The sequence below is a fragment of the Mus caroli genome, unplaced genomic scaffold (genome assembly GCF_978045245.1).
Source record: "Mus caroli unplaced genomic scaffold, Mus_caroli_1 scaffold_8, whole genome shotgun sequence".
NCBI lineage: Eukaryota > Metazoa > Chordata > Mammalia > Rodentia > Muridae > Mus > Mus caroli.
The window spans coordinates 117,735,514-117,761,217 of NW_028227263.1; the positions used below are offsets into that span (position 1 = coordinate 117,735,514).

The window sequence follows — 25,704 nt, forward strand, 5'->3', positions numbered from 1 at the left end:
TGTGTCACAGTGAATGACCCTGCAGGACACATTCCAGATTGGAAAACATTGCAAGTGACTGTGTGTGACAGTTCGAAGGTTTGACCCTGACTGACCCCTTACGAAGGAGTGACACCATGAGAGTGTGCATGTGGAGAGAGTGTGTGTGACGTTGCCAGGGGCCCGGTGTGTGAGTGGCAGTGTGGGAGTGTGTGACGCTGCCTCGAGCGCTCGCGAGCGCGGCTGTGCATCACACGCGTGGCCCGGTGTGTGACAGCGCGGGCGGCGGGGCGGCGTGCGGGAGGGGTCCCGGGGGCGTGCGGAGCGGCTGCGGCGCGTGGGGGGAGGCGCGGCGGCGGCGGCGCATGCGGATCTGGCCGAGCGGCGGGCCGGTGGGGCCGAACAGAGCCGGGCCCGGCCCGGCGACGAACGCCCGCAGGGAGGGCGGTGCTGCGCGGCGAGCATCCGGGACCGCATCGGCGGCCGGCGCCCAGGTGAGCGGCGGTGCGGACGGCGGCCCTTCCCCAGCATCTCCCCACCTGGCCCAGCATCCTCCCCCGCAAGCTGGCGGACCTGAGCCCTCGGGTCTGTTTAGCCGGATAGAGGCTTGCGATCCAATGAACCCCTCACCCTCACCTAGCTCAGCCTCTGAACCAGGCGTGGGTCACCCCAAGGCCTTGTCCTTCCCAGGCCCCCCTTCTCCGCACGGTGACTGGACCACAGGGGCAGAGAGGCGCGGCTTTGGAAGGGTTAAAGCCTCGGATCCCACTCTCAGCTCAGCTCCCCACCGGCTCTTGCTGGAGCCCGCAGGACCCCTTTTCCTTTGCATCCCAGAAAGGCCAGAGCTGCAAGCTGGGCCCGCAGAGAGCTCGCCAAGTGCTAAGCGCCTCCTCTGGCCCAAGTATCCTCCATTGGGGAAACAGTTGTGACCACCCATTAATAGGAAAGGAAATCAAAGCACAGAGAAACCGAGTTCCACACCGCCAGAATAAAGCATTGAACCCATCTCTTTTTTGACTCTTGACCAGACCCCCGGACTTGCTAAGATATGAGACCAAAGAGGGAAAACTCAGAGCTGGCTGGCTGTGTGTGTCAATGGTGGAGCACATGGCTGTGTGAGGCTCTGGATGGAATTCAGACACTCTGAGAAGAAAAGAATAAGGAGAGCTATGGACTGAGGCTTGGCGTGTACCAGATTCCATGGTTGCTGAGTGAGCAACTTATTTCCTCTCCAGACCTCCGTAGGATTTTCACAGATGAAGACCAGATAGGGCAAGTGACTTGGTCACACAGGTAGCCATGTGGTCACTTACAGCTTTCTATGAAAGAAGAGAAGAAGAGCAGTGGTTTTAGGGTGCCCACCTAAAGAAATAATCTACTGTTGGCCACAATCTACCACCTACTTAGTATCTTAAACTCTCCTGAGTTTGAGGCCATCTGGGTCTTTTTTTTTTTTTTTTTTTTTTTTTTTTGGTTTTTTGAGACAGAGTTTCTCTGTGTAGCCCTGGCTGTCCTGGAACTCGCTTTGTAGACCAGGCTAGCCTCGAACTCAGAAATCCGCCTGCCTCTGCCTCCCGAGTGCTGGGACAAAAGGCGTGCACCACTATGCCCTGCTGTCTGGGTCTTTTGAAAAGAAGTGTATTATTCTATTTTTACAGTCTTAGAAGTAGGACTGGCGTATGCATGTGGGGGTTGTGTTGGAGACATACTTGATGTCACCTACCCCCTAAAATAGGTATTTATGAGGTTCAGGGTTCAGGAGGCAGACAGTACATCAGGCAGCTATTGGTGCGGGGAAAGCACCCCTCCCAACTCACTGTCTTAAAACGCTAAGCATTTACTTAGCTGTGAAGTCAAGAGTTTAATAACTTAGGCTAGGCCTGATTGTTCAGTTTTTCAGGCCTTAACTGGGCATACTCAAGTTTTAGAGTTGTCATGGTGATGGGGGCGGGGCATCCTTAGTTGCTGTAGCTGGCTTTGGCTGGAGAGTTTGTGGTCCTACTCTGGTCTAGCATCACACTTAGCCCAAGCAATCTCCTTAATCAGGGCTCAGGACTGGCCAGCTATTTCCTCCCACTCAACTCCGCTGGTCAAAGCAAGTCACATGTTAGAAGCCAGGGTCAAAGAGAAAGACATATCCCTAGGCACCCATAGACCTTTCGTCCCTGGGACGTTGGAGAACAAAAGGGTTACACAGCAAAGGGTGGTGACTGCAGGGGTGAATGTTCGAGGACGTTAATAAGCTCAGTTTGAGTCCCAGATGCTGAATTAGCTGTATAACTCATGCAAGTGGGTGGACTCCTCCATGCCTCAGTGTTCACGTCTATAAAATGGGCCAATGATAACTGATCACTAAGGAGTTAAACACATGAATGCGTATGAAATCCAGAGTAAGACAAGGGCTCAGATATGTTCACTCTTGTCATTACTGCTGCGTTGTGGAGCTCTGTGAAGCTCTGTGTTAGTGTTCACCAAAGAATACCATGACAGGTGGGCTGTAGCTGGCTCTAACGCGGATCATTGCAGCTGCTCTCTGAAGTGGCCAGACTGAAGGTTGTTATTTTAGCGGCTTAATTTTTTTAAAAAAAGATTTATTCATCATTTAGTAATAGTAATTAACGATCTATGATTTATTTATCTATGTTATGTGTGTTTGCTTGCTTGAGTTTATGTGACCCTTGTGTGTGCAGGGGCTCACTGCAATTACAGTTTTGAACTACCACACGGGTGCTGGGGACTGAACTTGAGTCCTCTGCAAAAGCAATAAGTGTTCTTAACCATCTCTCTCTCTCTCTCTTTCTCTCTCAACACACACACACACACACACACACACACTCTCGCGCACATATATTTTTCTTTTTTTTGAAAGAAAACTAGGGAGGCAGAGGCAGGCAGATTTCTGTGAGTTCAAGGCCAGCCTGCTCTAAAAAGTGAGTTCCAGGATAGCCAGGGCTACACAGAGAAACCCTGGCAGGGGTGAGAAGGAAAAGAGAAGCAGGGTCTCCTGTAGCCTAGGTGGGCCTTGACCTTGAGGTGTAGCTGAGGCTTGTACTCACCCTCATCCTCCTGCCTCTACCTCCCAAGTACTGAGCTGGGATTAAAGACAGCACCCACCAGGCTTGTGTGTGTTTGTGTGTGCGCGTGCATGTGTATGCAAATGCGCATGCACAAGTCAGACATCTACAACTGGGTGTCTTCCTCTGTCACTTTCCAGCTTATAATTTTTTTTTTTTTTTTTTTTGGTTTTTTCGAGACCGGGTTTCTCTGTATAGTCCTGGCTGTCCTGGAACTCACTTTGTAGACCAGGCTGGCCTCGAACTCAGAAATCTGCCTGCCTCTGCCTCCCGAGTGCTGGGATTAAAGGCGTGCGCCACCACGCCCGGCATAATTTATTTTAAAGATAGGCTCTCTCATGGAACCCGCCTCCCTGTCTGACCAGTGAGTTCCTAGGACCCATGTGTCTCCGTCCTGGGCATTACTAGCTAGCTTTACAGATGTACACCACTGTGCCCCACTTTTTACATGGGCACCAGGGATCTGAACTCAGGGCCCCATGTTTGTGCTGTAAACATTTTACTGACAGTCCCAGTTGATGATGATGATGACGATGATGACAATGATGATGATGATAACTGAGACTAGGTCTCACTATATGGTCCTAGTTAGTATGAAACTTGCTATGTATGTCATGCTGGCCTCCAACTCACAAAGATTTGCCTACCTCTTCTTTCTAAGTGGCTGGGATTAAAGGTGTGTGCCACCATGCCTATTATTATTGTTGTTGTTGTTGTTATCATTATACATAGTGTGTGTATAGGTGCACACGTGCATAGATGCCTTCAAAGGCTAGAGATCAACCTTGGGTGCCATCCTTCAGGTGATGTACACATTGTTTGTGAGACATGCTCTTTTCTTGGCTGGAAGCTCACAGATTAGGCTGCCTGGCTGCTGAGCCCAGGGATCTGTCTGTTTCCACTTCCCTAGTGCTGGGATTACAAGCATGCACCGCTCTACTGCTTGCTTTTATGTGGGCTCTGGGGATTGCATTCAGGTCCTTATGCTTCCAAGAAAAGCACATTACCCGCTGAGCTGTGTCCTTAGCTCCTATTATTTGATTTTTTTTTTTGGAGACAAAATTTAGCTAAAAGTAGCCTAGGTTAGCCTGAAATTCGTGATCTTCCTGCCTCAGCCTCTCAACTATGGGAGCACAGGCTTTGCCCCATCACAATTGGCTTTTTTAGTCAGACTGAGACAGGGAACAGAATATATGGGCACTCACTGTGAGAACTGGGTCCTCTGAGCTCAGCCAGTTTCCCTGCACTAATTTTCCTCTCTCTTCCAGGCTCTGCCTCCCCCAATGGCACAAGTACCAGGGGAGGTGGACAACATGGAGGGCCCAGCAGCCTCCAACAACAACAACCCTTCAGCTCGCTGGGAGAGCCCAGATCGGGGCTGGGATCGGGAACCTCCGGCAGCCGCCAATGCTGCCGCTTCGCTCTTTGAATGCTCTCGGATCAAGGCTTTAGCAGGTATCTGGAAAAGAGGCCTGGGAGGGTGGACGGACATGGGGCGGCGAGAGCGCACCTCTCCATGGCTGGGAGTCAGGAGGACTTGCTCCCAGCACTGGAGTTCCTTGACTAGCTCTACCTGTGAACTTCCCACTGAGATGAGGCTGTTCTGTATCTGTGGTATCTAATGGGGCCGCCGCTCAACTATGTGGCCAGTGAACACTCCCAAGTGTGGCCAGTGCACCATGCTTTAAATTCTACTTAGTTCTAACTGATTTGGATTAAAATATTGAGATGGGACTTGGGACTGCTGGGTGAGGCACAACTTTTTTTTTTTCTTTTCTTTTTGTTTTTTTGAGGCAGGAACTTTTTGAGGTTGAGAAACTCTGTGTAGCCCTGGCTATCCTGGAACTCACTCTGTAGATCAGGCTAGCCTCGAACTCAGAAATCCGCCTGCCTCTGCCTCCCGAGTACTGGGATTAAAGGCCTGTGCCACCACTGCCTGGCCATGATTTTTTTATTTTTTAAATACAGAAATCTTTCTATGTAGCTCTGACTCTTTGGGACCTTGCTGTCCCAGACCAAGATTGCCACCTGACTCAGAGAACTGTCTGCCTCTGCTCCTGACTAAATGCTTGCAAAGACCCGAGACACACATTCCAGCCATCACTTTCTCTTTTTGAGGCAAGCTCTTACAGTACAGCCCAGAAATTTGTAACATTCCTCCTGCCTTGACTGTTCAAGCTATGGAGCTTGCCTTGAAGTATCAAATGGTTGGATTTTAGGACTTTTGAAAAAAATATTGTTTCCATCTAAAAAATAATTGATTATCTGTAAGTATGTGCAGGCGTGTGTTTGGGGCCTGTGGGTCTGTGCGCGTAAGTACAGTGTCCTCAGAGGCCAGAGGCCTTGGATTCTTTGGAGTGAGTTATAGGCGTTTGTGAGCTTCCCGGTGTGGGTGTTGGGAAAACCTAGGTCCTCTGGCAGAGGAGCTATGGGTGCTCAACCACTGAGCCAGCTCTCCAGACTCCTTGTTTTCATTATATTAATTAATTGATTAGCGTGTCTGTCTGTTTGTCTGCACATAGGACAACATTCCATCGTGTGGATTCCAGAGATTAAATCAGGTTATCTGAGTTGGTGGCAGGCATCTTTACACACTAAACCATCTTGCTGGCTCAAGACTTTGGGGTGTTTGTGTGTGTGTTGTTAAATGTTCTTCCATGAGGAAAGTGTAAACAATGTCTGTCCCTCCTCCCTAAGGTCTCAATGACAAGCCAAGGCATGTTGCCCTCAAAGTTCACCTTTGGGTACCAGTGAAGGTGCTTATGTAGAGAGCACAGATGAGGGGGACTCTGAGCAGTGTGGGTTCTCCCTTCCCAAGGCCCCACTGGAAGGGCTTTACCCCACAGGGATGACAGCTTTCCTATAGATGACGTCCCTGCCTCAGTCTTCCCTGGACTCTAACCCCTGTAGCAGCAATGCACAATTAGAGCAGAGTTGCAATCATTTTGTGGTATGGAACAGCTGGATGATCAGGTAAGGGGGGGTCTCAGGATGCTCCTGCCCCTCCTGTGAGGAAGTTCAGCAGTCAGAGCTGTGCTGACCTTTTCAAGTCTGACACAACTCAACTCCCAAGAATGGTGGCTGTTTTTCTCTCAGGAGAATCCTCTACAACACTGTGTGTATTTTAATTTTAAATATCAAAAAGTTTTTGTGTGCTAGGTGGTAGTACTACATACCTTTCATTCCAGCACTCAGAGACAGAGGCAAGCAGATCTCTGAGTTGGAGGCCAGCCTGGTCTATAGAGAGAGTTCAAGGACTGCTGGGGCTACACAGGGAAACCCTGTCTCGAAAAACAAAACAAAACAAAACAAAACCACAACCAAAATCCCGAAAATCAAAACAAGTTTATGCACGTGCATGTTTTGCCTGCACGTCGGTTTGTGTGCAGTGTGTATGCAGTACGGCCTAGAGACCAGAAGAGGGCGTTTGGCAGTCTTCCTCTTTGAGAGAGTTTTTCTCCTTGACTCTGGGCTAGTCTTTTTTTCTGAGCTAGTCTTGAAGCCAAAAACTCTAGTAATCCTGTTGTTTCTGGTCATCTCAGAGCTGGGGTCACAGGCCTGGATGGGATGCCCCTGGCTCGTTATATGTGTGTGTGTGTGTGTGTGTGTGCGTGTGTGTGTGTGCTGGCATCCCAACTTCAGGTCCTGATATTGTATAAGCGAATCGTCTTAACCACTGAGCCATCTCTCCAGCCTTTGTTTTCTGCTTGTTTTGCATTGTGTGTGCACGTGAGGTGCATGCGTAGGTGTTCTTGTCATGGCATGTATGGCATGTGGAAGTCGGAAGACAACCCTGTTGAGTCGGTCTGTCCTTCCACTTTTTACTGGATCCCAGGGATTGAACTCAGGTCACCAGACTTGCACAAGCAACAAGCAAATGCCTTTACCCACTGAGCTATCTCACTAGTGCTGTTTCCTTTCTTACTTTTAAAAATTATTATTATTATTATTATTATTGTTGTTGTTACTACTAATACAAGATCTCATTTATATCCCACATCAGCCTCCTGAGTGCTGGGATTGCAGATGTGTGTCACCACATGCCTAATGACAGTGTCTTGCTTTGTGGCTTAAGCTGGTCTCAAACTCTCAGTGTTTCTGCTCAGCTTCCCGACTACTAGGATGACAGACATTGATCACTGTGCCTGGCGCCCTGCACTCTCGTATGTCTGTGGCTTATCCACTCAGTATGAAGCATGTGAGTTTCAGCCACCATGCCCTGTACTCACAGCCCCTTTCCTTGCCATCTAATATTCCACAATGTAGACATACTGCAGCCTAACTGTTCACCTATTGCTATGACCTCAGGAGCTTTGGAAGAGCAGTCAGTTTTCTTACCCACTGAGCCATCTCTCCATTTTCTTTGTTGTTGTTTTCTTTTTAAAACCATTTTCCATCCCCATCAGGACTGTGTGAAAGATTACAGGCAGGTCTGTGTCTACACCTCAGCACTCTCAGCACATGGATAGCCGAGGCAGGAGGATGAGGAGATCAAGGTCATCTGTGGCTACTTAGTTCGAGGACAGTCTGGTCCACATGAGACCCTGCCTGAACAAAACGTTGATCTGCAGGTGGGGGCCAGACATTGACATTACAAGTCTTCCCAACTTGCTCTTGGTGTCTTTTTTTTTTTTTTTTTTTTTTTTGAGGTAGCATCTCTCAATGATCCTGGAGCTTGTCAGTTTGGCTAGACCAGCTGGCCTTGAACTCAGAGATCCCCTTGCCTCTGCTTCACGAATAAGGGCCTAACCTTTAAACATAGGTTCTGATGTACCAAATTCAGGTCTTTGTGCATGTGTGTGCATGTGTGTGGGGGCAAACACTTTCAGACTGCCCTCCCTCTCAAACCCTTTAGCATAGATTTCAAGCATGGAGATGTAAGGGCTGAGAGATGCTAGGGGAAGAGTAGGATATAACCAAGCTTGGGTATGGGCTCACAAAGACAACTGTTAAAGTCTTATTTGTGACATCTTTGAATGAGGTCTGGTAGACCAGGCCTGGAATTCCATCCATTGGGAAACAGAGGCAGGAGGATCGGGAATTCAAGGCCATCCTTGGCTCCATAGCAAGTTTAGGGCAGTCCTGAGCTATAAGAGGCAATGTGTTACAAATGGGCTAGAGAGATGGCTCAGCTGTTTAGCGAATTTTAAGCTTTTGTAGAGGACTCCTGTTCACTTCCCATCACACTGTAACTCTAGGTTCAGGGAATCTGGCGCCCTCTTCTGGTCTCTGCAGGCATCAGGCACACATGCAGTGCACTTAACACAGGTAAAACAGTTACATAAAAAGAAATAGATATAGAAAAGAAGAGGAAAGCCAGAGCGGTGGTGCACGCCTTTAAGCCCAGCACTTGGGAGGTGGAAGCAGGCAGATTTGTAAGTTTGAGGCCAGCCTGGTCTACAAAGAGAGTTCCAGGATCTCAAAAACAAAATGAAACAAGAGGAAAACAAAACAAAACAGGCTGGATGTGGTGGTACATGCTGCTCATCCACCAACAGGGAGGCAGAGGCAGAGGCAGAGGCAGAGGCAGAGGCAGAGGCAGAGGCAGAGGCAGAGGCAGAGGCAGAGGCAGAGGCAGAGGCAGAGGCAGAGGCAGAGGCAGAGGCAGAGGCAGAGGCAGAGGCAGAGGCAGAGGCAGAGGCAGAGGCACAGGCACAGGCACAGGCACAGGCACAGGCACAGGCACAGGCACAGGCACAGGCACAGGCACAGGCAGGTAGATCTAAGACCCTCTTTCAAACAAACAAAAATACAAACACAAAATCAAACAACAACAACAACAACAACAGAGCTAGAAGAAAAGCAAATCTTTGATGAGGGAGTCGTAGTACAGGCGAGCGGTAACAGCGCTCAGGAAGTTAAGGTCAGAGCCCAGGGCTCTCAAACCTCGCCTGGGTAGCAAAATTAGTTCAAAGTCCATCTGCACAACTTATTGTGATTGTTTCAAAACAAAAAGTAAAAAGAAGGCTGGGGTGTAGCTCAGTAGTGCACCTGCTTAAAATCCCCCAGTGAGGGGCTGGGGGCGTGGCTCAGTGGTAGAGCCCCTGCCTAGAATCCCCCAGTGAGGGGCTGGGGGCGTGGCTCAGTGGTAGAGCCCCTGCCTAGAATCCCCCAGTGAGGGGCTGGGGGCGTGGCTCAGTGGCAGAGCCCCTGCCTAGAATCCCCCAGTGAGGGGCTGGGGGCGTGGCTCAGTGGTAGAGCCCCTGTCTAGAATCCCCCAGTGAGGGGCTGGGGGCGTGGCTCAGTGGCAGAGCCCCTGCCTAGAATCCCCCAGTGAGGGGCTGGGGGCATGGCTCAGTGGCAGAGCCCCTGCCTAGAATCCCCCAGTGAGGGGCTGGGGGCGTGGCTCAGTGGCAGAGCCCCTGCCTAGAATCCCCCAGTGAGGGGCTGGGGGCGTGGCTCAGTGGTAGAGCGGCCCATGGCTTTCTAGCTTGTAGGAGTTGGGGAAGGATTGGAAAAGCCAAGATACAACTTCCTTTTTTTTTTCCTTTTTCTTTTAGGCTTTTAGTTATGAAATACAGACCCTCTGGAACTTAAAACAATGGAACAAACAGGAAGTGATCAGTCACTGTATTTATAATGAGCACAGGGCACTTGGGAAGCAGGGCAAGAGGATTCTCTTGACTTGAAGGGCAGTATCAGTCTCAGAGTGAGACCTTGTCTCAGAAAACCAAACACAGGGATGGAGAAGTGGTTCAGCGGTTAAGAGCCTCGGTTGTCCATTCCAAGGGCCTGGGTTTGATTCCCAACATCTATATGACAGCTCACAACAGTCTATAACTCTAGTTCCATTGGACCTATCCCCTCTTTTGATCTCTGAAGGCACCAGATATGCACACGGTACACATACATACATGTAGCCAAAGCAGTTTGTATACATAAAATTGAAAAAATAATTAATTTTAAAAGTTAAATATGCAGATTTCTGCATAGTTACGATATTACTCAGGACCTCTATGCCCTCGCTGTATTTGATGTAGTCCATGATCCAGAATATCAAGTGGAAATTTCCAGAAATAATAATTACATTATAGTATACATTTTATTAGATCACATTATTTTTCTGTTCCACTTAATTAATTTATATTGTTTTGTTTGTTTGCTTGTTTTGAGACAGTCTCTCTCCATATTCCTGACTGTCATGGAACTCGCTCTGTAGATCAGGCTGGTCTCTAAGTCATAGAGATCCTCCTGCCTCTGCCTGCCAAGAGCTGGGATTAAAGGCCACTGTTTTTTGTTTGGTAGAGCGAGCCTGAGAATACCTTTCACAGCCAAGTCTGGTCTTGAACTTCTAACCCTTTTCCCTCTGCATCCCACATTGAGGTACAGGTATAGACTATCACACCAGCCTGCAAATTCAAATTTAAAGCCTTTTAGTTTTAAGCTAGGCAAGTGGTCCATGCTTGTGATCCTGGTCTGGAAAGACTGAGGCAGAAGGATGGTGAGTTCAAGGCTAGCCCATGCTATAAAATAAGAATCAATGTCAACAAATGAATAAATCAATATACTTTAAGATATTTAACATATAGCTCAGATGATAAGATTCTACATGAAGAAATGGAAAAGCATCCAGGCACAGTGTTCATGCTTCTCGTCATTCCTGGGTTTGAGAGGCATGAGGAGGGAGAGTTTAAGGCCAGCCTCAAAGCAAGTTCAAAGTCACCCTGGAGTACATGTGACAAAGAGTTAAAAAAAATAAGAAAGAAAGAAAGAAAGAAAGGAAGGAAGAAAGAAAGAAAGGAAGGAAGGAAGAAAGAAAAAAAAAGAATATAAAGTCAAAGAGATGGCTTAGTGGTTGGGTGTGTGGTGTAAACCTGAGTTCAACCTCTAGGATTCAAAGCTCACTTCGTGGAGAAAAAGTTCTGACTCCACAGATTGTCTATGAGTGCTCCACAGGCAGTTTGTGGCACACGTGTCCCAGCACTCATGGTCCCCTCCTCCCCACCCCTTAAAAAAAGGAAGAAAGAAGGAATGGAGGGAAGGGACAAGGAGAGGTTGTGGGGAAAGGTTTCGTGGGTAACGGTGCTTGCTACAAAAGCCACATGACCCGATTTTGATCTCCAGACACACAGTGGGAGCAACTTGTCCTCTAGTCCATAGTATATGCTCCATTCAATAAAAAAATATGTTTAAAAATACTTAAAATAAGGAGATACTTAGCTAGAATCATATTACGCATGTGCATACATGCACACACCCATACACATGCATGCATGCATGTGCGCGCACCTGAACACGGATAGATCCTTAAAGATTTTGCTGTGAGCAAGTGAAGCAGAAAGTGGACTTTCTCCCCCTGCACATCCAGGGACTTGGGATCTGTGCCTGTGGATATTGATGAAGAGGTGGCTTTGAACATTCCTGTCTTCAGGTGCCTCATGGCCTCCCCTGTGCTTTCTCCTCCACCTCCTACAGCTGCCACTGATTTTTTTTCTTTGTATTGACTCAGCAAATGCTCTAGCCCTGATCTAAGCCTCCAACCGCTGCAGTCTTATTTTGAACCCAAAAAAAACTCCCCAATACATCTTCTCCTCCTGGCTTTTACAGCTTCTGTCTTGGTCCAGCCTCGTCCCTGCTTTCCTGAGTCCCTTCTCCAATCTTGCTGAGCCTCTGTCCTTCTAGCCCTCTTTGATGGCTGATGAAAGCCCTAGAATGCAGTTCTCTTCTTAGCCCTCCTCATCCTTAACCCCGGCTGGGCTCCACAGTGTCCATGTGTGTCTGGGCTTCACTTCCTAGTGAGACTTCTGTGCCACTACGATAACAGTAGAGTTGTTACTCAAATATTGCAAGGATGAATGAATGACGTCAGTTAGGGCAGCAAGCTAGGAAGGTTTCCCGTGGGAATGGTATCGAAGGAAAACTGGAAAGAACATGTCGTCACTAGGCATGTAGCATCAGTTAGTGGGAGGCATCCGGGCAGGAGGAGGTACCTGGGCCAAGTCTTGGGACAGCAGAAGATTGGAGGGTCGTGGGGGGCGCTAGAAGCAGATGAGGGACTCCTGGGAAGACTGGGCTCAGTCTTTGTTTCTTCCAGATGAGCGAGAGGCTGTGCAGAAGAAAACCTTCACCAAGTGGGTGAATTCGCACCTTGCCCGCGTGGGCTGCCACATTGGAGACCTGTATGCAGACCTTCGGGACGGGTTTGTGCTCACCCGGCTCCTGGAAGTGCTGTCAGGGGAGCAACTGGTGAGAGGACCTTGATGGCTGGGGGGATAAGGGCTAATCAGGGGCCTGGCTGAGGGAGAGGCAGAAAGCCCTAACTGTGTGTAAGAGGTCCCCTTATTCAGTTTTGTGGGGCGGGGTCTAGTTGAAGAGGAGGGCTCTTACAGATGTGGTAGAGCCCCATTGGAGAGGCGGGGCATTTGGGTGCAGGGGCGAGGTGAAGGATGTGTCTGTTGGAGGGGCGGGGCTCTAGAGGGAGATGATGCTCTGCGGGAGGGTTAGGGAGGGGTGGAATGGCAGTATAGTGAAGAGCTAAGAAGGGCCAGCTAGGTTAGGGGGTGGCAAGGTGCGTGTCTGTAAAGCAGGAAGAACTTGGATGCGGGGAGTCAGTTGATGGAGTGATGCAGTGAATTGCAGCTGTGGGGCAGTCTAGGTTGGTAGGGTTAGGTCATGGGTGTCTCCGGGCAAAGGCAGTATTGTATGAGATTTTCTTGTTTGGGCTGGGGCTATGTTTTTGGGTCCGATGGACCACATCTCAGTGTGATTATGATGGGGCGGTGAGCCATTGAAGGACGGGAACTCAGAACTCCCGGAGTCGTGAGCTGCTCAGCTATGTAGGAACAAAGCCCAGGGTCAGGAACTGAGCTACCAGCAGGAAAGAGGAAAGGAGGAGGCGGGGCTTCAAAATGATGGGCGTAGTCAAGTAAAGAGCTTGAGTAAATAGCGAAGAGATCTTCCTTGAAAGAACAAGTAGTGAAAATAAGTAAGGTCTCATGGAGGGAGGGGGAAAGTGAGGCCATATTTTACCCTGTAGCTCGGGCTAGCTTGACACTCACTCTGTAGCCCAGTCTGGTCCTGAACCCGCAGAGATGATAGGATTGGGTCCTGAGTCTTGGATGAGATTGAAGGGCCTTGGCAGTGAGAGAGGCAGAGCCGAGGGCTCCTCGCTCTTGGCTAGGTCCCATCACTCAATGCCCCTGCTGCCCTAGCCGAGGCCCACTCGCGGCCGCATGCGGATCCACTCGCTGGAGAATGTGGACAAGGCTCTGCAGTTCCTGAAGGAGCAGCGTGTGCATCTGGAGAACGTGGGGTCACACGACATCGTGGATGGGAACCACCGACTGACGCTGGGGCTGGTCTGGACCATCATCCTGCGCTTCCAGGTGACCCCTCAATGACCCCTGCACAGCCCGCTGCCCACCGCGGGGGGGGCATTAGGAGGGTGTCCCCCCCTCACTCCTTCCTCCCCCAGATTTTCCTCCCATGTTCCAGGAACTCTGTAAGCAGGTGGTGGGGATGTTAAAATATAATTATGATCTCCCTCACTGCTGTAACCGTATCTACCCTGCTTATACTTCCGCACTATTCTAAACGCTGACATTTAATACAAACAGAACCCTTAAATTACATAGAATTAGTGTGGTCACTTTGCCAACGAGGAAACAGGTGGATTCTAAAGATTACATTGTGTGTGTGTGTGTGTGTGTGTGTGTGTGTGTGTTGGGGGGGTAGGGCTGAGGAGGGGAATGCATGTATGCTAGAGCAGTCGTGTGGATGACAAAGGACGACTTTCAGGATTCGGTTCTGTCCTCCCACAGTATAGGTTTGGAGGACTGAACTCTTGGGGGTCCTCAGGCTTAATAGCAGGTGCCTCTACCTGACACACCACCTCAGCAGCCCAAACTTTTGTTATTGCTGTCGTTATTGCTGTTTGAGACAGGATTTCTCTGAGTAGTCCTGACTGTCCTGGAACTCACTCAGTAGACCAGGCTGACCTTGAACCCAGAGAACCAGAGATCCATCTGCCTCTGCCTCTGAGTTTTGAGTTTTGAGTTTTGAGACACGATCACAGGATCACTTCAGACTCTGTGATCCTTGAGACCTCAGCCTCCCAGGAGCTGGAATCCAGATATTCATTCTACACGCACCAGCACGATGGGCTTGATTTTGTGGGATACACAGAGCTGGGTGCTGGAGCTTCAGCTCAGATTGGACAGTCTTGCTCTCCTATGGAAATGCACAGACAAACTTCTGGCTTTGATGGAGCTCACAGTGTGATAAGGAAGACTGACGATAAACAAATACAGAGATACAGCAGGCACACAGGAGAAAGGAACCTTTATAAGCAAAGGAAAGATGACCTGCTCATAGGTCCTTGGTGGGGGAGGTCCAGGGCTGAAGAGGAGAAATTTGTTTTTAAGGCTTTACAGGGACAGAGGAGGCTGTGCAGGAAAGGAGATCGTTTTAAAGCAGCTAAGGGGAATAAAGTATCACATTAGCTTCCTTGAGATTTTGGTCAGAAAATGGCAGGGATGCTGATGGTTGAATTACACACGAGACTGGAGGGTGTGCTGGCAATAGGGCTCAGGGTGACGCACCTGCCTACTGTGCATGAGGTCCCGAGTTCAATCCCAGGAGAAGGGGGCAGAAGTTGCAAAGATAATGAGGTGGGACTGGCTTTGCATGCTGGAAGTACCAACAAGCCCTGAGGTTAGGGGCCAAGGGGCAAGCAAGTGGAAGCAGGAGATGCCCTTAGAGGGATTAGCAGGACCAGGAGGCCTGACAGGAGGCCTGAGGTTGGCAATTTCAAGTTTAATTTGTCTGATATGGAGACAAACTACAGATTTTTTTCTTTTTCTTTATTTCTTTTTTCCTTCCTTCCTTCCTTCCTTCCTTCCTTCCTTCCTTCCTTCCTTCCTTTCAAGATTTACTTATTTATTATATGTAAGTACACTGTAGTTGTCTTCAGACATACCACAAGAGGGCATCAGATCTTGTTACGGATGGTTGTGAGCCACCATGTGGTTGCTGGGATTTGAACTCAGGACCTTTGGAAGAACAGTCGGTGCCCTTACCCGCTGAGCCACCTCTCCAGCCCCTCCTTTTTGTTTCTTTGAGACAGGGTCACTCATAGCTTAAGCCTTCAACCCCTCAGGTAGCTGAGGATGGCCTTGAACTCCTGACACCCCCCCCCTTACCCCCACCTCCCAGGCCCTGAGATCGCAGGTGTGTGCCACCACACCTACCTCCAATAAGTTGTTTGTTTGTTTATTTGATTCACTTTACATCAATCAGTGGTAGGACACTTACCCAGCATGTGCAGGTTCCATCTCCAGTGTTATGAAAGTGGGGGACGGGGCTGGAGAGATGGCTCAGTGGTTAAGAGGACTGACTGCTCTTCCAGAGGTCCTGAGTTCAACTCCCAGCATGAACATAGCGGCTCACAACCATCTGTAATGGGATCCAATGCCCTAGCTGGTGTGTTTGAATAGAGTGACAGTGTACTCACACATATATAAAATAAATAAATCTTTAAAAATATTAAAAAAAAAAGAAGGGCTGGTGAGATGGCTCAGTGGGTAAGAGCACCCGACTGCTCTTCCGAAGGTCCAGAGTTCAAATCCCAGCAACCACATGGTGGCTCACAACCATCCGTAACGAGATCTGGCGCCCTCTTCTGGAGTGTCTGAAGACAGCTACAGTGTACTTACATATAATAAATAAATAAATAAATCTTAAAAAAAAAAAAAAAAAGAAAGTGGGGAACAGCCAGATCAGGACCAGAGTAGGATATGAGAAGAGGAGACAGGGAGAAAACCAAAACCAAACCAAAACAAAAAGCTAACAACAAAAAAGAAGGCCGAGAGGAAAGACACTCAGGAGGTGGTGGCCAAGCAATGGGGGGCAGGTGGGGGCAGGCAGAGGTGCTGAGCTGTAGATGCAGGGCTGTGGCCTGAGGACAGGGAGGGTGAGGGAGGGATGGTGGGCTTGGGGAAGTAGCTGGGGAAAACACTGAGGCCAGGTTGGGATATTATATTTACAGGTCTAGGACATGGATTGGGGGAACACATCTAGAACACCACTGGATTTAGGGACAGAGCTCTGGGAACAGTCAGGGACTGGAGACAAATGTGAATGCCATCGTAACCAAATAAGTAAATGTGGCTGTGAAATGGGCAAATAAGTAAATGCCGGGGCCCAACAGCAATGTGGATACCTTCTTGGGTCTTGCATCTCTTTGTTGGAATCCACATGCCAAAGCCAAGTTTGTTTATTTGTTTGTTGTATGTGAGTACACTGTTGCTGTCTTCAGACACATCAGAAGATGGTACCAGTTCTCATTACAAATGTTTGTGAGCCACCATGTGGTTGCTGGGATTTGAACTCAGGACCTCTGGAAGAGTAGTCAGTGCTCTTAACCACTGAGCCTTCTCTCCAGCCCCCAAAGCCAGCTCTTTAAAAGTTTTTATTGTGTTTCTTAACATTTATCTTAGATTTACTCATTCTACTTTATGTATATGGGTGCATATGTATTATATGAACTGTATATATGTGGTTGTGAGCCACCATGTGGATGCTGAGAATCGAACCCAGGACCTCTGCAAGAGCAACAAGTACTTTTAACCTCTGAGCCATTGCTCCTGTCCTATTATATTTATTCTTAAAATTATGTGTCTGTGTGGATATGTGTATGTAAATGCAGGTTCTCTTAGAGACTAGAGGTGTTGAATCTCCATGGAGCTACAGTTATAGGCAACTGTGAGCTACCTGAAATGCATGCTGGGACCTGACCTTGGATCCTCAGTATGAGTAGTCTGCACTCTTAATTGCCGAGACATCCTTCCAGCCTCCTTCAAAGCTTGTTCTTGAGCCAGGATCCAGTTCTCAGATACCCTCCTGAGGATAGACACTAGCATCTAATCTAGATTCTAAGCCATTAGAAGTTTTATTGCAGGGTATAAAGATGGGGGGCGAGGGGCTAGGGCTTACTAACCATTTAGTTTAATCCAAATTCATGGATTTCAGGTTTAATGAGAGACCCTGTCTCAAAAAAGAAGTTGGAACTTGATAGAGAAAAACTCCTGATAGAGACATACAATGCAGTCACAAAAAGGTGCAGACACACGTGCACATTTGAAGATACATGCATACATACATACATACATACATACATGAAAAATTGTTTAGGAACTCCTCCCTTGGGGCCCCTTCCATTCTTGGGAGGTCCCCCCTACACACTCTGCTCACTTTTCCATAGTAACTCTGTTTGCTCTGCTTAAAGAAAATGTACTTGGGTGAGACAGTGCATGCCTTTAATCCCAGCACATACCACACACTTCCCAGCTCACAGCCACCTGTAACTTCAGCTCTAGGATACCTTCTGCCCCCTTCTGGCCTTTCCAGGTATTGCATGCACATGAATGTACAACACAGACACAGATGTTCTCACATATACATTAAAAGAAGATTTGTTGTTGTTGTTTGAGATAGGGTTTCATTATGTAATTCAGGTTGGCCTGGAACTTGAGATCCTCCTGCCTCAGCCTTCCAAGTGCTGAGATCACAGAAAGTGATATTTGTATAAACGTCTGAAGAAGGAGTTGAGTCTTTTTAGGATATGGGAGAAAGATGTTCCAGGCATGGGGAACAGCCAATGGCAGAGCGAGCTGATAAGAGCAGAGTCAGAGACTTTGTGAAAGGAAGGTTGAAGGAATTTCCCTTTTACCTTATATGAGACAGAGTCATAGAGGTACTACCTGGTGGCACAGGACTCTAAATCCAGGTACGCAGGAGGCTGAGGCAGGAGAATCAAATTCGAGGTCTGCCTATCCAATGAAATAAGTTCAGGGTTAACCTAAACAACTCAGCTAGATATTGTCTCAAAACCGAGAATGGAAAAGGGCTTGCCTAGAATTGGCTAGTAACAGGCTAGGAACACAGTTCAATAATAGGGCCCCTGCCTAGAATCCCTCAGTGGGGGGCTGAGGGCATGGCTCAGTGGTACAGCTCCTGCCTAGAATCCCCAGTGAGGGGCTGGGGGCGTGGCTCAGTGGTAGAGCCCCTGCCTAGAATCCCCCAGTGAGGGGCTGGGGGCGTGGCTCAGTGGTAGAGCCCCTGCCTAGAATCCCCCAGTGAGGGGCTGGGGGCGTGGCTCAGTGGTAGAGCCCCTGCCTAGAATCCCTCAGTGAGGGGCTGGGGGCGTGGCTCAGTGGTAGAGCCCCTGCCTAGAATCCCCAGTGAGGGGCTGGGGGCGTGGCTCAGTGGTAGAGCCCCTGCCTAGAATCCCCCAGTGAGGGGCTGGGGGCGTGGATCAGTGGTAGAGCCCCTGCCTAGAATCCCCCAGTGAGGGGTCTGGGGATGTGGCTCAGTGGTAGAGCCCCTGCCTAGAATCCCCCAGTAAGGGGCTGGGGGCGTGGCTCAGTGGTAGAGCCCCTGCCTAGAATCCCCAGTGAGGGGCTGGGGGCGTGGCTCAGTGAGAGCCCCTGCCTAGAATCCCCCAGTGAGGGGCTGGGGGCGTGGCTCAGTGGGAGAGCCTCTGCCTAGAATCCCCCAGTGAGGGGCTGGGGGCGTGGCTCAGTGGTAGAGCCCCTGCCTAGAATCCCCCAGTGAGGGGCTGGGGGCGTGGCTCAGTGGTAGAGCCCCTGCCTAGAATCCCCCAGTGAGAGGCTGGGGGCGTGGCTCAGTGAGAGCCCCTGCCTAGAATCCCCCAGTGAGGGGCTGGGGGTGTGGCTCAGTGGTAGAGCCCCTGCCTAGAATCCCCCAGTGAGGGGCTGGGGGCGTGGCTCAGTGGTAGAGCCCCTGCCTAGAATCCCCCAGTGAGGGGCTGGGGGCGTGGCTCAGTGGTAGAGCCCCTGTCTAGAATCCCCCAGTGAGGAGCTGGGGGCGTGGCTCAGTGGTAGAGCCCCTGCCTAGAATCCCCCAGTGAGGGGCTGGGGGCGTGGCTCAGTGGTAGAGCCCCTGCCTAGAATCCCCCAGTGAGGAGCTGGGGGCGTGGCTCAGTGGTAGAGCCCCAGCCTAGAATCCTCGGGGGTGGGGTCCTCGGGTCTAGGTAGAAGAGGATAGTGATTTGAATCAAAGAAGTTACCTGTAAGCTATTTGCAGGCTTCAGGAAAGTAAGACCTGAACTGACCTCTTCCTCCTCAGCTTGTGGGTGCGCCACCTCAGTACAGGACTATCACCGCACGAGACAGTCAGTCACAGTCCTGAGTCCTGCAAGTGTCCCCTTGCACCAGCCACCTTCAGTAGCAGGAGGAGAAGTGCTTGACCTCATGTTTGTCTCTTCACAGATTCAAGTCATCAAGATTGAGACAGAAGACAACAGAGAGACCCGCTCAGCCAAGGACGCTCTGCTCTTGTGGTGCCAGATGAAAACAGCCGGGTGAGCGCCCCCCTCCTCAGAGGCGGGTGGGCCTGCAACCTTGGGCTTCCTCCCAGAACAACAGCTTAAGGAGGAGCACATACCCATTGTCAATTTTTTTTTTTTTTTTTTTGTCCCAGACTGGTAAATGAAGTAGGTCTCTAACCTTGGTGAACAAATGTAAGGATTTCAAAAGCCGCGTTCAAAGGCAACGCTAGCAGAGGCTTTAGGAAGCAGTGTGGAGGAGCTAGTGGTGTGGCTCAGCTCTGAGACTGCTTGCCTTAGAGCACACAATTCCGGGTTTGATCCCAGTGCTGTCAAAACAAAACGAAATCCCCCAAACAGCGATGCCGACAGAGATGGCTGTCCCTAGCCTGTCCCTGTCCCTCTGTTTTCCTCTCTCGGAATCCTGCCACTCAGGATATTATAGGCACCTATGTGTAGCCTCTCCCCCAAGTCCAAGTCCCGGCCAGCTTGCCCCTGTCAGTAGTCACCTCTATCTAGAATCTTGTAGCCTGGACAGTGAGATTCAAGGTTCTCCTTTGTGGATGAGAGGGTGGGGTGGGTACAGGCTGTAGTGCGTTCTCCTTAGATGCCCAGCTTTGTGGGGAGGGACATGGCACACACTCCAGTGCCCCATGGAGAACAGGGGTGGGGGAACAGGGGGAACAGATGGGAAGGGGTGGGCTTTGTATGCCTTATCCTTCTTGGACTGTCTTGTGAAGCCATCTGTTTCTCATGTCTGGCTTTACCTCAGCCAGCTTTGGCCCTCTCTCACCATCCTCTGCTTCCTTCCTCTTTCTGTCTCCTCTCCTGCCTTCCTGTCTCTCCTCTCCATTTTCTCCACACCTTTCTGTCTCTGCCTCCTTCTTCCTCACTCTTCCCCCATCACCTCCTATTTTATCCTCATTTGCTTTCCTTCTTCATATATCTCTCTTCTTCTACATGTCTTATCTGTCTGTCCACCTGTCTGTCCATCCGTCCATCCATTTATAAATTATTTTTAAATGATTTTCTTTTCATTTTAACGATTTTTATTTATTTTTTGTTCTATGTGCATTGGTGTTTGTCTGCATATATGTCTATGTGAGAGTGTCAGATCACTTGGAGCTGTGTTACAGACAGTTGCAAGCTGCCATGCGGGTGCTGGGAATTGAACTCCGGTCCTCTGGAAGAACAGCTAATGCTCTTACACCGTTGAGCCATCTTGCCATCCCACACCCATCAGATATTCACCTTTCTCTTCTTCACTCCTGTTCTTCTCCTCTGACTCATTTCTGTCTCTGTTTCTTCATTCCCCATATCCAGTTACCCTGAGGTAAACATCCAGAATTTCACCACCAGCTGGAGAGATGGCCTGGCCTTCAATGCCCTCATCCACCGTCACAGGTATCAGCTTGCTCTGCCCTCTACCCTCACAGCCCTGAGGCCACACACTTGTACACACACACACACACACACACACACACACACACACACGACACAGAAAACCTCTCTCTTTACCTTTACTCTTTCATATACACTTATTTCCCATTGGACACATGTTTTTCTCAGAGGTACACATACCCACACAGACTCTTGTCCTGTATACACGTGCACCTTGCACAGGTATGTGTCCACACATTGAAATACCCATACATATATACACCCAAAATAGGGAATACATTTCCAGATGTCTTAGTTTGATTTTTACTGAAACACTGACCAAAATCAGTTTTGAGCATCTTTTTTTTTTTTTTTTTTTTTTTTTAGACTTATTTATTTATATGTAAGTACACTGTAGCTGTCTTCAGACACTCCAGAAGAGGGAGTCACATCTCATTACAGATGGTTGTGAGCCACCATGTGGTTGCTGGGATTTGAACTCCAGACCTTCGGAAGAGCAGTCGGGTGCTCTTACCCACTGAGCCATCTCACCAGCCCTTTGAGCATCTTATAAAGGTTCTTTTATGTGGTTGAGACTCTCAGGTCACACCCCATCACTAGAGAAGTCAGGGCAGAAACGTAAGGCAGGGGCCTGGCAGCAGGAGCTGAAGCAGAGGCTATGGAGGAATGCTGCTTACTGCTTGTTCCTCATGGCTTGTTCTGCTTCTTTTCTTATGTAACTGAGGACCCTCTGCTAAGGGATGGCACCACCCACAGTGGGCCTGGACCCTCCACATCAATCATTAATCAAGAAAATAAAGTCACTCTGATGACTACATTTTCTCAATTGAGGTTGCCACTTTCCAGATGACTCTACCTTTTGTCAAGATGGCAAAAAAAACCTAGTCAGCACATGGACAGATACCTGGTCTGCCTACTATTCACCAGAGAGGGGCTGGAAGTGTGGCTCAATGGTAGAGCCTTTTCCTAGCATGTGGGAAGCCAATTGACATGCACAGCCAGGATGGGGGACACGTTCCTAGTGTATGGTCTGCTTTGGAATATACTCAGAACCTCTATATCCCCCCAGAGCCCTGCTCCCTGGATCCCACACGCTCATGTACCTGTACCCCAAGGCCTCACACTAAACAGGCTGACGGTTGAATGTCTGGAAAAGGGATACCCACATCGTACCTAATCCTTTCCAAATGACAGACTAGGAAACTGGAGCCTAGGGAATGGAGGGAATGTGTTCAGGTGTGGCCAAAGCCAGGGCCTGCTTCTTCCTGGCACATGCAATTTACTCACAGTCGCCAGTCTCACACAAACACCTCCTCCGTAAGATCTAGACACCTCCTCCACAAAAAGAAAAAACTCCACAAGCTGGGACTAGGTCATATTTGCCACCAGACTGCATTTACAAAATGTCTTCTACATCCCAAGCACCATCCCTTGCTCTCTGTGAGAACGTTTAGTATTCACTGACCCCTGTAGGCATTTGCTATTTGTGTCATCTATTCACAATGAGGAAGCCTTCGGAGAAAAGGGACACTCAGCCAGAGTGACACGGCCAAGGTGCTCCTGACCTCACACTTCTAGTTGTGACAGGATGCTATATATACTACTCTTGAATAGATATATGTGCAGTCTATCCATATACATGCCCTGTATACAATACATGCATGTACACACACATACACACATAAATAGATATACCTGAGCATATGTACTAGATATGTGTGCAGTCTATTCATATATATGTCCCAAACACAACATGACACATACATATACATATGCATCCATACACACACATATATATAGTATATGCACATATACACATATATAATATACACACATATATGCATATATGTGTATGTATATACACACATATGTATATATGTATCTGCTCATATATATGTGTATATATGTGTGTGTGTATATATATATATACATATATATGAGCAGACACATATACATACATATGAGCAGACACATGCGCTTCATCTACACGCAGCCCAGATACTACATATTGATGTATATAAATACACCAGAAGAGCCAGGGATGGTGGTCGATGCCTTTAATCCCAGCACTTGAGAGGCAGGGGCAGGTGGATCACTGTGAGTTCAAGCCAGTCTGGTCTACACAGCAAGTTCCAGGACAACCAGAGCTACAAAGAAAGAAAGAGTCTCAAAAATCCAAACAAACAAACAACAAACAAACAAACCAGAAGGTTCTTTGATGCCCAGCCTGATGGCCTGAGTTTGCTTTCCAAAACCCATGCGGTAGAAGGAGAGTTAACTCCTGGAGTTGCCCTCTCACCCCAACACGTGCACCATGGTATGTGTGCCCTCCCAAAGAAATAAATGTATGTTAAAAAATAAGGTTAGTATAGCTGGGCAGGGGGTGTGTATATTATATATATGTATATACTATATATATGTATATGTGTGTGTATATGTGTGTGCGTGTACACACATATACACACACACACATATCATGTGTTTGGGACATGTATATGAATAGACTGCACACATATCTAGTGTATGCTCAGGTATATCTATTTATGTCTGTATGCTTTTAGTCCCAGTACTCGGGAGGCAGAGGCAGGCAGAATTCAAGGCCAGCCTGGTCTACAGAGGGAGTTCCAGAACAGCCAGGGCTATACAGAGAAACACTGTCTTGAAAACCAAGAAAAAAAGAAAAAAAAAAAAAACAAATACACCCAAGTAGACATGAGTGTACCACATATACGTGTGGATTGACCATGATCTAATATGTACGAGTGCACACACTCTGACCACTATGTAATGCTGTGTCCAAGTAGATATGTGGGCACCATGTGTACACATACTCCCACACAACACATGGCTGTGCAGATTCGTATTGCCAGACACTCCGACAGACTTACACAGCCAGGCACCAGGTGGGCTCTGATCACATGCAGACAGAGCCGCTCGTCTGTGCACCCAGTGATAAATACACATGGATACATGTTTGCACATGCCCTCACAATGCATGCTCCAGGCACATGCTTGCCTAGGTTGTAGCACACACACCTTTTCCTCCTTGCCTCCTTGGCTGGGTTGTGACTCTCACCTGGGTGGGGCTCAGGTCAGGGTGTCTTCTCACCTGCTTGCTCACTGGCTCTGGAGTCTGCCTGCTGCCTGCTGCTCTGTGCCCCTGCCCAGGCCTGATCTTGTGGACCTCAGCAAACTTACCAAGTCCAACGCCAACTACAACCTGCAGAGAGCTTTCCGCACAGCCGAGCAGCACCTGGGGCTAGCACGTCTGCTGGACCCCGAAGGTGAGCCCCATCTGGTCCTGTCTGAATCCTTCCCAATTCCACTGTGAAAATACCTCCATCTCCCCCCAGAACCACACCGGAGCCCATAGTCATTCCAAACCCCACTTCACTCCCCAAGTCTCTCTCGTCTTCATCCCTCCCCCTTCCCAGCCTGTATCCTCCTCTCTCCATCATCAGCCACACCCCTACCTTATCCCAATGGAACCCTTCTTCTCCTCACCTTTGATTCCATTTCTAAGCCCTACTTTTCTCTCCAGTCCCAGCTTTAAAACAAGTGCCTTCTCCAGTTCTCAACTATGTCTCCACCACTAGCCACAACATCAACTCTAACTTATTCCTTTTGTTGTTGTTGTTCTGGTGCTAGACATTGAAGCTAGGACCTGGCACATGTTAGGCAAGAGCTCTACCACTGAGTCAATGCCCAAACCCCTCACAGGTGGACCCTACAGCAGGGGCTCTACCACTGAGCCACGCCCCCAGCCCCTCACTGGGGGATTCTAGGCAGGGGCTCTACCACTGAGCCACGCCCCCAGCCCTCACTGGGGGATTCTAGGCAGGGGCTCTACCACTGAGCCACGCCCCCAGCCCCTCACTGGAGGATTCTAGGCAAGTACTCTGCCACTGAGCCATATCCCAGTTTTGCATTTACTTTATTGTTTTGGCACAGAGCCCTTGAGTTTGCCATCCTCTTGCCTCGGCCTTCCACGTGTCTGGGATAACAGGTCTGCCCTATCAGGCCTGGCTCTTACCTTTACTCCTCTCTCCTTTCCTATCCTCACGACCTCATTTCTATCCTGGCTACCCTCTATCTACCTCCAGCTACCACTCTGGCTCACTTGCAGCCCCTGCCCATCTTCTGTCTATTCCAGTGCTGTTCCTCACTTCATCCTTTGTGGCAATCCTCAGTGCTCCCTGGCACTGCCAGTCTCCCACCTCTGACATAACAGCATCTTCCTTCTCTGAGCACAGACGACATAGCTGCATAGCTGGGGTGGCTCTCGGAGTGGTTTCCATTTATTCTCACACTCTTCTCTTTCGCCCCCACACTAATCTTACTGAAGAGCTGTTTTGTTTACTTTTGCCGTACTGGGGATCGAACCTAGGGACTTGCACATGCTAAGCGTGTGTTCTAAACCTGTGCACCATCCCAGCCTGCCAACTCTGGCTTTTGTTGTTGTTGTTTGTTTGTTTTGATACACGGTTTCTCTGTGTAGCCCTGGCTGTCTTGAAACTCACTCTGTAGACCAGGCTGGCCTCAAACCTAGAGATCTGCCTGCCTCTGCTTCTTTAGTGCTGGGATTAAAGGCATGAACCACTAAGCCTGTCTTCAGCTGTGTTTTAACGAGATGGGAATGAAGTCCCAGTTTTATTTCTCTTGCTCCAATTAAATACTCCGAGAAGATGCAACTTAGAGGAGAGAGGGATTATTTTAGCTCACTCACGGTTCCAGGTTACAGCTCATCATTGTGGGGAAGTCAAGGCAGCAGGAATTTTCAGCAGCCGGTCACATCAGAGCCACAGTCCACAGATAGGAGAAATGCATGCGTGTGTGCTCACTTGCTTGTGATCAGCTACATTTTTTCACTCAGACGGGACATGCCCCCTTGCCTAGAGAATGATGCCGCCAAGGGTGGGCTGGGCCTTCTCACATCAATTAACTGAGTTAAGACCATCCCTCACA

At 49.0% G+C, this 25,704-nt stretch overlaps 1 protein-coding gene across 1 annotated transcript in view; it reads left to right on the forward strand.

The window, feature by feature from the left end:
- The first annotated feature begins 344 nt into the window (after positions 1-344).
- Positions 345-25,704, forward strand: part of Sptbn4 (spectrin beta, non-erythrocytic 4) — a 91,261-nt gene continuing 65,901 nt past the window's right edge. Inside the window, exons 1-7 of the mRNA XM_085841998.1 lie at positions 345-473; positions 4,322-4,508; positions 12,088-12,239; positions 13,205-13,378; positions 19,283-19,374; positions 20,662-20,742; positions 23,908-24,023. Coding sequence (XP_085698124.1) covers positions 345-473; positions 4,322-4,508; positions 12,088-12,239; positions 13,205-13,378; positions 19,283-19,374; positions 20,662-20,742; positions 23,908-24,023 — 931 coding nt within the window. The remainder of the gene's footprint in view (positions 474-4,321; positions 4,509-12,087; positions 12,240-13,204; positions 13,379-19,282; positions 19,375-20,661; positions 20,743-23,907; positions 24,024-25,704) is intronic.